The sequence below is a fragment of the Sciurus vulgaris genome, assembly GCF_902686455.1.
Source record: "Sciurus vulgaris genome assembly, chromosome: 17".
Taxonomy (NCBI): domain Eukaryota; kingdom Metazoa; phylum Chordata; class Mammalia; order Rodentia; family Sciuridae; genus Sciurus; species Sciurus vulgaris.
Genome location: NC_136478.1, coordinates 57,295,111 through 57,308,540, shown reverse-complemented (window position 1 = coordinate 57,308,540; position 13,430 = coordinate 57,295,111). Strand labels below are relative to the sequence as shown.

Sequence of the window (13,430 nt, the reverse complement as noted above, 5' to 3'; positions counted from 1 at the left end):
TCACCCAGCCTGGGGAGATCAGGGAAGGTTTCCTGAAGAGGAGATGTTGGAGCTAGGACCTGGAGGAGGCGGAGGAGTGGGGCTGGCAGGGAAGAGAGCATTTCCTGAAGGTAGGATGAGCTTTGTGAGTTGGAGCAGCTGGTCTTGAGGGCTTGGCTCTTCAGCCTGTCCTGGAGGACTACACCTGAGAAGATCAAGTGGGACTCAGGAAAGGGTGACTGCACCCAAAGGTCCCTTGAGTCAGTGATGGTCCCATTGGAGCTGCTGTCATTTAAGTGGAATAATTTTTCATTTTTGTCACACTATTACTGCATCTCTGGCCACCACTTTTTTTTTCTTTTTCCTTTTTTCTTTTTTTGTGGTGCTGGGGATGGAACCTCAGGTCTTGCCCATGCTAGTACTCTTAACCTTGAGCTACATCCCTAGCCCCTGGCCTCCATTCTTTTAAGTGCTGAGCATTGGAACCAATGAAGCTCTCCAGATGGGTGCATAAAGCTGCAGCCTTGGGATATGGCCAGGCCTGGCATCATGGCTCTGGCTCAGGTGTGTCTGGGTAGTGCCTCAATTTCCTGTGCTGAAGGCACGGGTGTGGCCATTCTGGGCATGGGAGTTGTAGTTCCCTCTGTCTCCACGGACAGTTCCCTTTCCCACTCTTGTGCTACCCCGAATATTCTAACAGGTGGCCTCAAGTGACCTGTGGTTCTGAATTCTCTTTTCCAGGGACAAGAGAAAGATGGGGAAGAGAGAGAGAGTAAGGAGAGCAGTCAACATAGAAAGCGGAAGAAACGCCCCCAGCCCAAAGCGTTGTTCATCCCTCCTCCAACCTCTGCCTTTGGGGAGCCAGGCCCCGGGGGATGCCACCAGAGCTGCCTGCGGTCTCCTGTGTTCCTGGTGGACCACCTGCTGAAAGGCTTATTCCAGTGCTCCCCCTACACACCGCCTCCGATGCTCAGCCCCATCCGGGAGGGCTCTGGGCTATACTTCAACACTCTGTGTTCCACATCACAGTCTGGTCCTCACCAGCTCATCAGCTCTGTGCTTGGTGAGTGAGGCCAGAGTGTCTGCTCTCTGGTGTAGCCCAGGGCACAACCTTTCTGCCTGCCCTTCTTTGTCACTTTCTTAGTAGTTTTATTGAGGAACAACCCACATACCATTCAGATCACCCATTTAAAGCATGCAGTGTTCACAGACAGACACACATTGTGCACCTATCAAACAGTCTTGCATGAGAGCGTTTTAATCACCCACAGAAGAAACCTGTGCCCACTAGCGATCATATCCCCTCCCAGCCTATACCTTATACTGGGCAACCAGTTGTACCTTTCCTGTCTCTGGATTTGCCTGTTGTGGATATTTCATAAAAGTATTCAGATGGTATATGACCTTCATGTCTTGTTTATTTTACTTAGTATGATGCTTCCAGGATTCATCCTTGTTGTAACATGTATGAGTGCTTCATTCCTTTTTCTTTTTTAATTTTTGTTTTAGTTGTAGATGGACACAATGCCTTCATTTTACTTGTTTTTATATGGTGCTGAGGACCGAACCCAGTGCCTCACACGTGCTAGGTGAGCACTCTACCAGTGAGCTACAGCCCCAGCCCACTTCATTCCTTTTTATGGTCGAGTAATAACACGTTGAATGGAAGGACCACACTTTGTTTATACATCAGTTGATGGACTTTGACTTGTTTCTACTTTTTGGCTATTGTAAATAATGCAGCTGTGAACTTTATGTACAACTTTTTATGTGGATGCATATTCTGTTTTTCTTGGGTAGATACCTAGAGTAAAATGCTGCATCACATGGTAGCTGTTTAACTGTTCAAGAAACTACCAGACTGTTTTCTGAAATGTCTGCGGCACTGTGAATTCCCCCAGCAGTGTGAGAGTTCTGATGTCTCCACTTCCTTACTGACACTCGTTAGGGGTGGGGGTGATTTTTTTTGCTTGCAATACTCAGGAGCGAACCCAGGGCCTCTCATAGCTAGGCAAGTACTCTACCACTGAGCAACATCTACAGCCTGGTTTTCATTTTATTTTTTGAGACAGGACTCCCCCATTTGCTAAGACTGACCTTGAACTTGCAATTCTCCTGTCTCAACCTCCCAAGTAGTTGGGATTATAAGTGTGTGTCACTGCACCCAGTTTGGGCGTTTGTTTGTTTTTTGTTGTCCTTTTTCTTTTTTATTTTAACCATCCCTAGTAGGCATAAAATGGTACCTCATTGATGAGGGTTTTTGGGGAATTTTGCGGATTGGACCCAGGAGCACTTTACCAATAAGGTACATCCCTATCCCTTTTTTAGGTTACTAATTTGACTTTTTCCTTTTTTAAAATATAGACAGCATTAACTTTCCTCTCAGCACTGCTTTAGCCACACAGCTTAAGTTTTAATATGTTGTGTGTTTGTTTTCTTTCAATATTTTCTAATTTTTCTTGTGATTTTTTGATGTATTGATTACTAGGGTGTGCTGTTTAATTTCTATTTGTGAATATTTCTATATTTCTGAATTTTCTCAATTACCTTTTTCTACTGATTTCTAAATTAATTCTGTTGTGATCATAACATATACTTTGTATGAATTCAAGTTTATTGGTGCATATTTTATAGGCTGGGATGTGTTCTGTCCTGGAGAATGTTCCATGTACATTTGAGAAGATGCCCATGGAATTCTCTGTGTTCTGTGGTTCCTGTTGTTGCTCAAATCTTGTATTTCCTTGTTAATCTTCTCCCTAGTTGTCCTATTAACAAAATTATTCAAATCTACAACTTTTTTTTTTTCAAATGAGAATTGAGCTCAGGGACCTTACATATGCTAAGCAAGCATCTACCACTGAGCTGCATCCTCAACTTTTGAGTTCCATTTTTTTTTTTTTTTTTTTTTTGTACTAGGGATTGAACCCAGGGGTGCTTTACCACCAAGCTACATCACTACATCACTAACCCTTTTTACTTTTTATTTTGAGACAGAGTCTAACTAAGTTACTGAGGATTTAGCAAAGTTGCTGTAGCTGGTTTCAAATTTGCAATCCTTCTGCACCCCTGAGTCACTGGGATTATAGGCATGTGCCACTGTGCCCTGCTAAATTCTTTATTTAATCTTTTCATTCTGACAATTTTTGCTTCCTATACTTTGGCGCTCTCCCTTTTTTTTTTTTAATATTTTTTTGTTTTAATGTTTTTTAGTTGTCAGTGGATTTTTTATTTTATTTATTTATATGTGGTGCTGAGTATTGAACCCAGGGCCTCACACACGCCATGTGAGCCACAACTACCACTGAACCACAACTCCAGCCCCTGTGGCTCTCTCTTTACAAGCATATATATGTTTGCTTATTTATTTATATATACTTATTCTGCAATACTGGGGATTGAACCCAGGGCCTTGCACATGTTAGGCAGTTGCTCTTTCTCTGAGCTTTATACCTAGCCCTTTTAATTTTATTTTGAGATAGGGTCATATTAATTGCCCAGACTGGCCTTGAACTTTCAATCCTTCTGCCTCAGCCTTCCAAGTAGCTGCAATTACAGAAATGTGCCACCATATCAAGTCCTAGTGGTTTTTTACATTACTTTGAGACAAGGATTCACAGGCACTGACTGGTCTGGAACTTGTGATCTGACTCGAGGTAGCTCGGATTACAGACGTGAGCCACCACACTTAGCTAGATGTATATATAATTGTCATGCTGTCCTGAGGGCTTGACCTTTTATCATTATGAAATATCGCTCTTTATCTTTAGTAATATTTTTTGTTTTAAAGTCTAATTTGTCTCATATTAGTATAACTATACTTTCTTGTGGTAGTTGTTTGCATGGTGTATACTTTTCTGTTCTTTTATTTTTACCTATTTGTGTCTTTAAAGATAAAGTGTGTGTCTTATGGCATTATTTAGATCATGTGTCTTTTATTTAACCTAACAAACTCTGCCTTTTAATTGGGTTGTTTAATCAATTCACATTTAAGGTTATTAATACAGTTGGAGTTACATCTGCTATTTTGTTTTTTATTCTCTATATCTCATGTCTTTTTCCCCCTCTGCTTCTTCTTTCTTTTGCATAAGTGAATATTTTTGGTGTTACATTTTAATATCTCAATTATTTTTTAAACTTTTTCTTAACTATTTCTTAGTCTTACAATATACATCTTAACCTATCATGATCTGTTCAGATGTGTGCTAAACAGAAACATTGCTCCTTCTAACTCTGTTCTGTCTAATGTATTTTCAGTGGTATTGTTTTGTAGAGAGTAGATAGTTTGGTAGACACACACCTTCTCTCAATTATACATTGTCATTATTACTTTATATAATTTCGTCATGTAAAAAAGCAGAGAGAATAAAGGTAAGCAAGTGCTATTTATAGAGTTTGTTACATTAACCTTCTATTTACAACCTCTGGATCTCTTTGTTTATTCCTGTGGCTCTGAGTTACCATTAGGTACTATTTCTTTTCTTTAAGAACTTAACCTTTGGGCTGATGTTGTGGCTCAGTGGTGTTGCACTTGTCTATCACCTGTGAGACACTGGGTTTCATCCTCAGCACCACATAAAAATAAATAAATAAATAAAGGTATTGTGACCATCTACAACTAAAATTTTTTTACAAAATAATTTAAACTTTATTTATTTATTTACTTTTTATATGGTGCTGAGGATTGAACCCGGGGCCTGAACCACAGCCCCAGCCCAGGTGCTGTTTATTTACTTTAGCACTGTTCTGCTCCTGTGTGGTGTTATTGCAACATGTATTACATTTCTAGATGTTAGGTCCATAACACATTTTTTTTTTAACATTATGAATTAAACTCAGGGTTCACACATGCTAAGCAAGCACTCTACCACTGAGCCACATCCCAGCCCTTTTTAAAAATATTATATTTTGAGACAGGGTCTCTGTAAATTGTCCAGGCTGACCTCAAACTTGTGATCCTCCTGCCTCAATTCTCCTGGAGTAACTGGAATTATGGGCATGCACTACTGTGCCCAACTATAATAAGTATTTTTTATGCAGTTGATCTTTAAGTTAATTTTTAAAAAAGAAATATGCAGTTTTGCTACCTTTGTAGTTACCTACACAATTGCCTTTTCTAGCACTTTTTTTTTTTTTTTTTTTTTTTTTGGTGTGGATTCCCATTACTATCTGATGTCACTTGCCTTCAGCCTGAAGACTTATTTTTAGTTTTTCTTTTTAAAAAACATTCACTTTAGTGAGATATAACTCACATATTATGTGATTCATCCCTTTAAAGCATATACTTCAGTAGTTCTTAGCATATGTACTGAAGTGTGCCACCTTGCCATAATCAGTTTTCAGACATATTAATCATCCCAGAGAGAAACTGCATTCTTAGCAGTCACTCCTTTCCTGGCCTCTTGCCCACCCTGGGCCAGTACTAATCTACCTTCTGCTTATATAGATCTGCTGTTGTGGGTGGCTCATAGAAGTAGAATCAGATAATAGTGATTGTGTCTTGGTTCTTTCTCTCAGTAAACTTTTAAGCTAAGTTGCTAGCAACAGATTTTCTTGACTTTTAAAATCTGCACGTTTTCATTTTACCTTCATTTTTTAAAGTCGACTTGCTGGCATGGGACTCTTGGTTGGCATTTATTTTTTAGCACATTGAGCATGTTATCCCATTGCCTTCTGATCACCATTATTTCTGGTGAGAGGTCAGCTGTTAATCTTCACAGTGTTCCCTTGTATGCCAGGAGGTTTTTCTTCTTCTTTTTCTTTTTTTTTCCATTTCACTTGTGATATATATATATTTTTTATTTTGACTTGTAACATTTTGCCTGACTGTAAATCTGTTTCTCTGTTTGTAGTTCCTAGACATTCTTGGATGTGCATATTGTTTTTCATCAACATTGGGAGGTTTCAGCCATTATTTCTTTAAATATTTTTCTGTCCCTTTATCTTTTCCATCTGGTACACTCATCACACCTGGTTGCTGGACTTCATTGTGTCGCTCGTTTCTCTGGGGCTCTTTTCACTTTTTCTGTTTTTATTTTCTGTGTTCTTCAGTTGTGTGTAGATCTGCCTTCAAGTTTGCTGATGGCTTCCTTCAACCACTTCAAACCTGTGGAGGTCCATTTTGGCTATTGTACCTTTCAAAATCAGCGTTTACATTGTCAAAAGAACATCTATCTCCCAATGGTACTCTCTGATGAGAAATTGTCATTCTACTTGCCTCCAGTTTTTCTAAGCATGGGAACTGGGGAGAGATGCAGCCCCCTCTTGGTGCACCTACCTGGTGGCAGCCCTTAGAGCAGCACTTGTCCACACACAGAGCTGGCCATGGCTTAGAGGCCACGGGCTTCCATTCTTACTGAAATTTAGTCAGTCATGAGTATTTCTCCAGATGCCGTATGTCCTTGGGACAATTTCCAGAGACCTTAACTTACTGTCTCAATACCTGTGTGTGATTTTCATCTGTTAGTTTGTTGTTTGCAAGTTCCCTCCTCTGTCTTTTTTGAAATCCCCCCTCCTGTGGGATCTTTAAGGCCCATTTTCATCTGTATCCACAAAGGCTGGCTGAGGGCCCTGTGGGTCACATCTGGTCAGTCTTCTTGAGGCTCTTTTCTATGTGTTTTCTAGATCAAGGAGATGGCTCTTTTGGCATCTGTGTGGTAAAGGACGATACTAAGATCAGCATTGAACCGTGAGTCATAACATACTTAGACCCTAAGGGTGCTTTTACCCTCTGTCACTTTTTCTCAGAACTCCCTCTTCAGAGGGAGGTCAGGCCCAGCTCCCTGAGAAGTGGTAGTTTCTCCAGATATATGTAGAAGTTCTCCTAATATGGTTGAGCACACAGAGGCAGATGTCTGGGACCTTGGGGTTTAGGCAGAAAGAATAGCTGATGGTGCAGTACAAGACTGGAGAGCTGTGGATGTGGCTAGACAGATGTGACCAGGTATCAGCAGGTACCCCCTGTCCTAGAGAGGCACCCCATACCAGAAACCTGGCCATAAAGAAACAGGAAGGAGGCAGTGTCCCTGGAGAGCCTGCACTTGTGTGTCACAGTGATAAAAGGCCAGTGTGTCCAAGAGATGGCAGCAGGTTTCTGTAGAGCAGCCTGGGGCTGAGAGAGGCACCCAACGCATTTCTGTCTATTTCCTGTTGGAGTCACCTTTATGTCTCATGCGTCTGTACGTGTGGCCTCGTTTCAGACACATCAACATAGGAAGCCGGTTTCAGGCTGAGATCCCAGAGCTGCAGGAGAGGTTGCTGGTGGGAGTTGATGAGCATGTGGCCTCTCTGGTCTGGAAGCCCTGGGGAGATGTGATGACCAACCCGGAGACACAGGACAGAGGTGGCTGAAGCTTTGTGGCCAAATTCCCAAAACCCCCCCAACTCCGGGGAGCTTTCCCTCCAGTGTTCGCCTGAGTGTGCCCTGGGTGGGGTGGGGGAGGACAGACCTTCAGCATGTATGCTTCTCCCTGGCAGCATTCTCCCGCTTCTGCCACACAAAGTGCCAGGCAGGGCTCTGCCCTTCGTCCTTGTTCCCCCTTTCTCATCTGTGTGTGGTGGAGATGTGTGAGGTAGGAAGGTGACATGGAGCCCCTCTCGCTGTCCAGGAGGGTTTCCTCCCTGGCCTCTGCTGACTTCCTCTTGTCTCTCTTCCCTGTACTCGTTCCTCTCTCGCTTGGAACCGCAGTGACCGAGCTCTGCAACGTGGCATGCTCCAGCGTGATGCCGGGAGGGGGCACCAACCTGGAGCTCGCTCTGCACTGCCTGCATGAAGCCCAGGGCAGCGTTCAGGTGAGGTGGTCGTGTGCTTGGCAGCTCACAGCTAATGAAGCTGGAGGGCCTGCTGCCTGTCCTCTGCAGAGGCTTGGCATGCTCCTTGTGAACCGACGCAGGGGAGCGCTTAGCGGTGGCTCAGTTCTCCAGTTACTCATTCCCTGAGACAAATCAGGGACCTGGGGAGGGAGCTAGAGTGGACTGGGCTAGGTCCCGTGTTCATCTGGTTTATTCACTGAGCTTCTCCTTTGAATGATGTATAAAAACCTTTGTGCAACATGAGTACCTCTGCCCATCTCCCAATCCTGAGGAGTTAGAGAATAAATTAAAAGTCTAATTCTGACCTGGGGCTATAGCTCAGTTGGCGAGTACCTACCTCGCATGCACAAGGCCCTGGGTTCAACCTCCAGCACTACCCAAAAAAAAAAGAAAAATGTCTAGCTCTGAGTAGGAGTCACGCTGCCTGTGTTAGAGACTCAGGCAAAGAGTGTGCCCCAGTCTTGCTTTCTGTCAATCTGAGAGGCATGCCTGGCTAAGGGTGGGTGTTCAGCAGAGTGATCCGTACATGTTGAGTATCCTCTGGGTGCCTTCAGTGTTGTGGGCACCTGGGTCAGGACAGTCCAGGGCTCTGTGCATGCATTAGTGCTCTGTGGTTGTCTTCACTACCTTGGAATTCTGTACGCTTTTGGAATAAGATGTCCCTGGTTTTATTTTGCACTGGACCCTAAAAACTACGGATCTGGTCTTGACTAGGGTTACACTGGTGTACACTGGTGATTGAGACAAAAGTCCTTACCCTCCTGGGCTTTTAAGAGTCAAAACAGGAAATATGTTTTTGAATTTTATTTAGCTAACAACAAACACTAGGAGAAAGTAAAATGGGGGCATTGTGCCAGAGTAATGCTCCTTCAAACACCAGTCACTGATGGAGCAGACAGCTTGTGAGAATAGATCTGCACTGTTTCCTTCATTGGGGAAGCCATCTTGGTGTGTTAACGCCAGCTACATTCAGATTGATGTCATCATGTGCCCACAGACTCTCCACCACTTTGAGTAGCCCTGGGACTAGCAGAGACTTAAAGGATGGCTTGTTTTTCAAGTGAATGAAAGAATGGGAGTGATCCTCTGCCTCACCTCCCTAACCTGTGTGGCCTGCACCTCCTCTCGTTCCAGATCGCCCTGGAGACTCTCCTACTCAGAGGACCACAGAAGCCACGGACTCACCCGCTGGCCGACTATCGCTACACAGGTGATTGGAGAAAGGCTGCTGGGACGCGTGGGCCTGGCTGAGAGCCTGCCAGCAAGTGAGCTCTGATAGCAGCTCGGCCCCTGCCTCTTAGCCTTCTCTCCAGGCTTCCACCTACCCTTCTGGAAGCGCCTGTCCTTCTGGAGTGCCTTTGCTATCACTTTTTTCTGCCTCCTCCTCCTTTCCAGTGGTTCTCTAAGGGCCCTGCCCACCCAAGGAGTAATGCTGCTGACCAGGGAGCAGGGAGATGGGTTTGGGTTCGGTGGTCGAGCACAACCCAGTCCTGGTGTCAGGCAGCCTTGAGCCCCTGTATGCTCTTGGCAAACTACTGAAGCCTGAGCTGCCACATCTGCAAACTGGGAATAGTAATGGAACCACCTTGTATGGTTTTTGTGAAGATGGTATGAGACTGGCACACAGTTGGTGCTTGGTGATGGCTTTAAGGAGGAGGATGGTCTGCGTTTCAGCCACAGAGCCATAGGAGAAATGTCTTCCCCTCTTGGTTGTATTCTTGAACAGGTTCAGACATCTGGACCCCCATGGAGAAGAGGCTCTTTAAGAAGGCATTCTGTGCCCACAAGAAGGATTTCAATCTGATACACAAGATGGTAAGGCAAGTGAGGGCTGGCAGACCCGGTCCCACCCATGCAGCCCAACAGGCCTAGAGCCCTACCCCTCAGCTGCCTGTGGCCACGCTGCTCTCAGATTGTAAACAGTCTATCATCTCAGAAGCCAAGCAGTACAGAAATGCATTCTATGCTTAAAACAAATCTTTATGCCCCTGGCCACTGTCCTGATCACTGTTCTGATTAATAAGCTTTGGTACCTATTTAACTCAATGCTTTTAGGCATTTCTCTGTTCACATGTATGTGCATGTATACATGTACTTAAAGAAGCATGAGCCCAAACTGCATAAACTGTGCTACTGTGTTGCCTTTTTCCTCCTCTTTTAAAACTCAATACACAAAACTGCACATAACCAAGTGCAAGATTTTGTGAGTTTTGACATATTTATACGCTTACGAAATCATCACCACGATCAAGATAATGAACGTATCCATGACCCTCCTGTCCCTGACAGTCCATCCCCCATGCCACTCACTGCCTCTGATCAGCCCCTGCTATGCTTTCTATTACTTTATGCTTGAACTTTCTAGAGTTTTATATCAATGGAATACTTATTTAGCATGTGCTCTGCTTTGTCTAGCTTCTTATACGCAGCATAATTATTTTGAGGTTCTTTGTTGTCGCATATATTAACAGTTCACCCCTCTGTATTTCTGAATAGCATTCCATTGCGTGATGTACCACAGTTTATTTACTCATTCACTGGTTAATGGGCATTTGTGTGATTTCCAATTTGGGGTGGTTATGAATAAAGCAGTTGAAGGTGGGCGTGGTGACACACTCCTGGAATCCCAGCAGCTCAGGAGGCTGAAGCAGGAGGATCACAAGCTCAAAGTCAGCCTCAGCAACTTAGCAAGGCCCAAAGCAACTTAGTGAGACCCTGTCTCTAAATAAAATACAAAAAGGGCTGGGGATGTGCTCAGTGAGTGGTTAAGCACCTCTGGGTTCAGGGTACCACGCCGCCAAAAAAAAGCTGTGGTGCTATTCAAGTACAAGTCTACTCTTAGAGTTCATTGACCTTTGTTGACTGGTGCCAGCTGTCTTGCCTACATTGTTTGTATATTTTCACTGGTTTTTCATTGTTTGGGGTGGGAGGGTAAATCTGGTTCCTGTTGTCCCATCTTGTTCAGAAGCAGAAGTCCAACTTTTGTTTTTTCAACTTGGTGATGCTTCTTCGGCAGAAAATATACTGTTGTGTGTGTTGAACACACATAAAGCTGAAACAAATTCTTTGAGCTAAAGTATTTTCTGGAGCTATCTCACTCACCAATTCAAGAGAAGTTCTCTTTCTAAATCAGTTAATTTTTTGGGGGGGGTGCTTGGGACTGATCCCACCAGGGCCTTACACATGCTAAGCAGCACTACGTCACTGAGATACACCACTTGTCCTCCATTCTGCTTTTACAAGTTTTTCAAAAACAATTTTTAAATTTCTTAGTTGTAGATAGACACAATATCTTTATTTTTTCAATGTGGTACTGATTATTGAACCCAGTGCCTCACACATGTGAGGCAAGTGCTCTACCACTGAGCTACAGCCCCAGCACCAATTTTATAATTTTTTTCCACATCAGAGTTATTTTTAATGGGATCCCTTTTTAATAGAGGGAAGAGCAAGTGATGAAATTGAATGTTATCCACTCAAACTGTGGGCCACATTCATGACAGGGTTTCAGAGGCTCCATCTGGCCTGAGTAGCTGTGTGGTATTCCATGGAATGAGGCATTGGTTCTAATTAGTCCCAGTGGTGAACACACAGCTGTGGGCATGATATCAGTGAGTATCCCCACCCGTGGGCCTCTGTGGGCCTCCTCCTACAGGGAAGGATTCCTGGGCTGGCATTTCTGATTCATGTGTGCCAGACTTAGATGCTAGCTAACATGTGGCTTCACTTTGGACCCCTTCATCTGACACCTGGGAGGGCTCTGTGGCCCTCTGCTGTGAAGGGGACAACAAAGTAAGGGGGAGAGCTGTTGTGGAAGACGTTCGGCAGTGCCAGCCACCCAGGGAAGGCTCATGCCTGGGTCTGTGAGATGCTGCCCACAGCCTGTTTCTGTTTTGTTCCACTAGGTCCAGACAAAGACCGTAGCACAGTGTGTTGAGTATTATTACATCTGGAAAAAAATGATCAAGTTTGACTGCGGCCGAGCCCCAGGGCTAGAAAAGAGGGTCAAGAGAGAGCTGGAGGAGGTAGAAAGGACTGAAGAAAAGGTAGAGGACCCACAAGGGAGAGGTCTGATCTGCAGGCCACTCCCATCACAGTCCGAGCTTGGGGAAGGGACTCCAGGGGGAGGGATCTCCTGCAGAGAACATGTGTGCCTGCCAATCTGTCTCCCTTACAAGGAGACAAGGTTAGTGCCTTATGGGTTTTTTTTAAATATATATTTTTTAGTTGTTGATGGACCTTTATTTTCTTTATTTATTTATATGCAGTACTGAGAATCGAGCCCAGTGTCTCACACCTACTAGGCAAGCGCTCTACCACTGAGCCACACCCCAGCGCCCCTTATGTTGTTTCTGACCACTTCGCAGGTCACTTGCAGCCCTCGGGAGAGACCCAGTCACCGTCCAACTCCTGAGCTAAAGATCAAGACCAAGAGTTACAGAAGGGAGTCCATCCTCAATTCCAGCCCAAGTGCAGGCCCCAAACGGACCCCGGAGCCACCAGGGAGCGTGGAGAGTCAGGGTGTTTTTCCATGCAGAGAGTGTGAGAGGTACCTGGCCTTTTCCTGGAGAGGCTCACAGGGCCACAGCCTTGGCCTGTGGTCCCTCCCTTGAGTCACCAGCCTCCCTCCCTCCTCTGACCTCGTGTCCTCTGGTAACTCCTCAGGGTGTTCGACAAGATCAAGAGTCGGAATGCCCACATGAAGCGGCACCGCCTTCAAGAGCATGTGGAGCCTGTTGTCAGAGTGAAGTGGCCTGTGAAGCCATTCCCACTAAAGGAGGAGGAGGAAGAGGAGGAGGAGGAGCTGGGGACGGACATTGGCCCCCTGCAGTGGTGATTCCCTGCTGGCAGCTAGTCTGCATGGGGTCTCCAGCACTGTTCCACCTTCCTGAACTCCCCGGGGGTGTTTGGGGCACCCCTTTGCCTCCTCCACCCTCCCTGTCTCCCATTGGCCAGCTTTGCTAGCAAACTTGGCAGAGAAGACACCACTGGACAGCTCTGGTCTGTCGGATGGGACAGGGGCTCTGTTCTCTTTAGGTTAATCATCTCCCCTCTGTCAGTCCCATGTTGCCTAGAGAGCAGGAGGCTTGTGGGGGTGAAAGGTCAGATCTGGATAGCTCTTAAATCTTAGCCTCAGTGTTGGGGTTTGTTATATTGCTTAGATAAGGCCATGTAGAGAATCAGTGGGAAAATACCTTAAGATCTCCAACGTTTTGGGGCCCCCCTCCCTGGAGTAGGGTCTTTCTGCATTCCGGATTCAGTCCCTTGTCTTGTGATGACTTGTACTTTGTTAAGTGTGTTTTTGTACGTGTCTACTTGTAAATCTAATTAAATTGGGTTCTTGAGCAGCTGTCTTCTGACTTCCAGTAGTGGAGCCCACAGAGGCTTCTGAGCTGCAGCCCCCTGCTAGGGCTGGGCGGTGAGGCTGCTGGTGAAGGTGGACATACTCCTTTATTAAACCTTTGCAGTGGTACATGCCAGACAGTTCCCATGGGGTCCCTGTAACAGGGATGTGGTGAAGCAAGAGTGACGAAGCCCTTTTCCTCAGGGAGCTTCCGTCTTAGGAGCAGCAAGGCAGCAACAATAAATAAGCAAACAGCTGATTTTGGATCATGACAGTGGGTATGCTTTGGTCACAGGAA

The 13,430-nt window shown here is 45.0% G+C and overlaps 1 protein-coding gene across 6 annotated transcripts in view; it reads left to right on the top strand.

Annotated features, from left to right (window-relative positions):
• ZNF541 (zinc finger protein 541) overlaps positions 1-13,216 on the top strand; it is a 37,339-nt gene extending 24,123 nt beyond the window's left edge. For 4 of the 6 annotated variants that reach the window (XM_079117472.1, XM_079117469.1, XM_079117468.1 and 1 more), the window contains 9 exons: positions 721-1,042; positions 6,601-6,664; positions 7,176-7,318; positions 7,664-7,767; positions 8,923-8,998; positions 9,515-9,603; positions 11,694-11,834; positions 12,156-12,337; positions 12,454-13,216. In XM_079117472.1, the coding sequence (XP_078973598.1) occupies positions 721-1,042; positions 6,601-6,664; positions 7,176-7,318; positions 7,664-7,767; positions 8,923-8,998; positions 9,515-9,603; positions 11,694-11,834; positions 12,156-12,337; positions 12,454-12,625 (1,293 nt within the window). In that variant the 3' untranslated portion in view covers positions 12,626-13,216. Of the gene's footprint in view, positions 1-720; positions 1,043-6,600; positions 6,665-7,175; positions 7,319-7,663; positions 7,768-8,922; positions 8,999-9,514; positions 9,604-11,693; positions 11,849-12,155; positions 12,338-12,453 lie in introns of those variants that run through there. The other 2 variants (XR_013760210.1, XM_079117470.1) reach the window with 2 other exon arrangements.
• Positions 13,217-13,430: the final 214 nt, after the last annotated feature.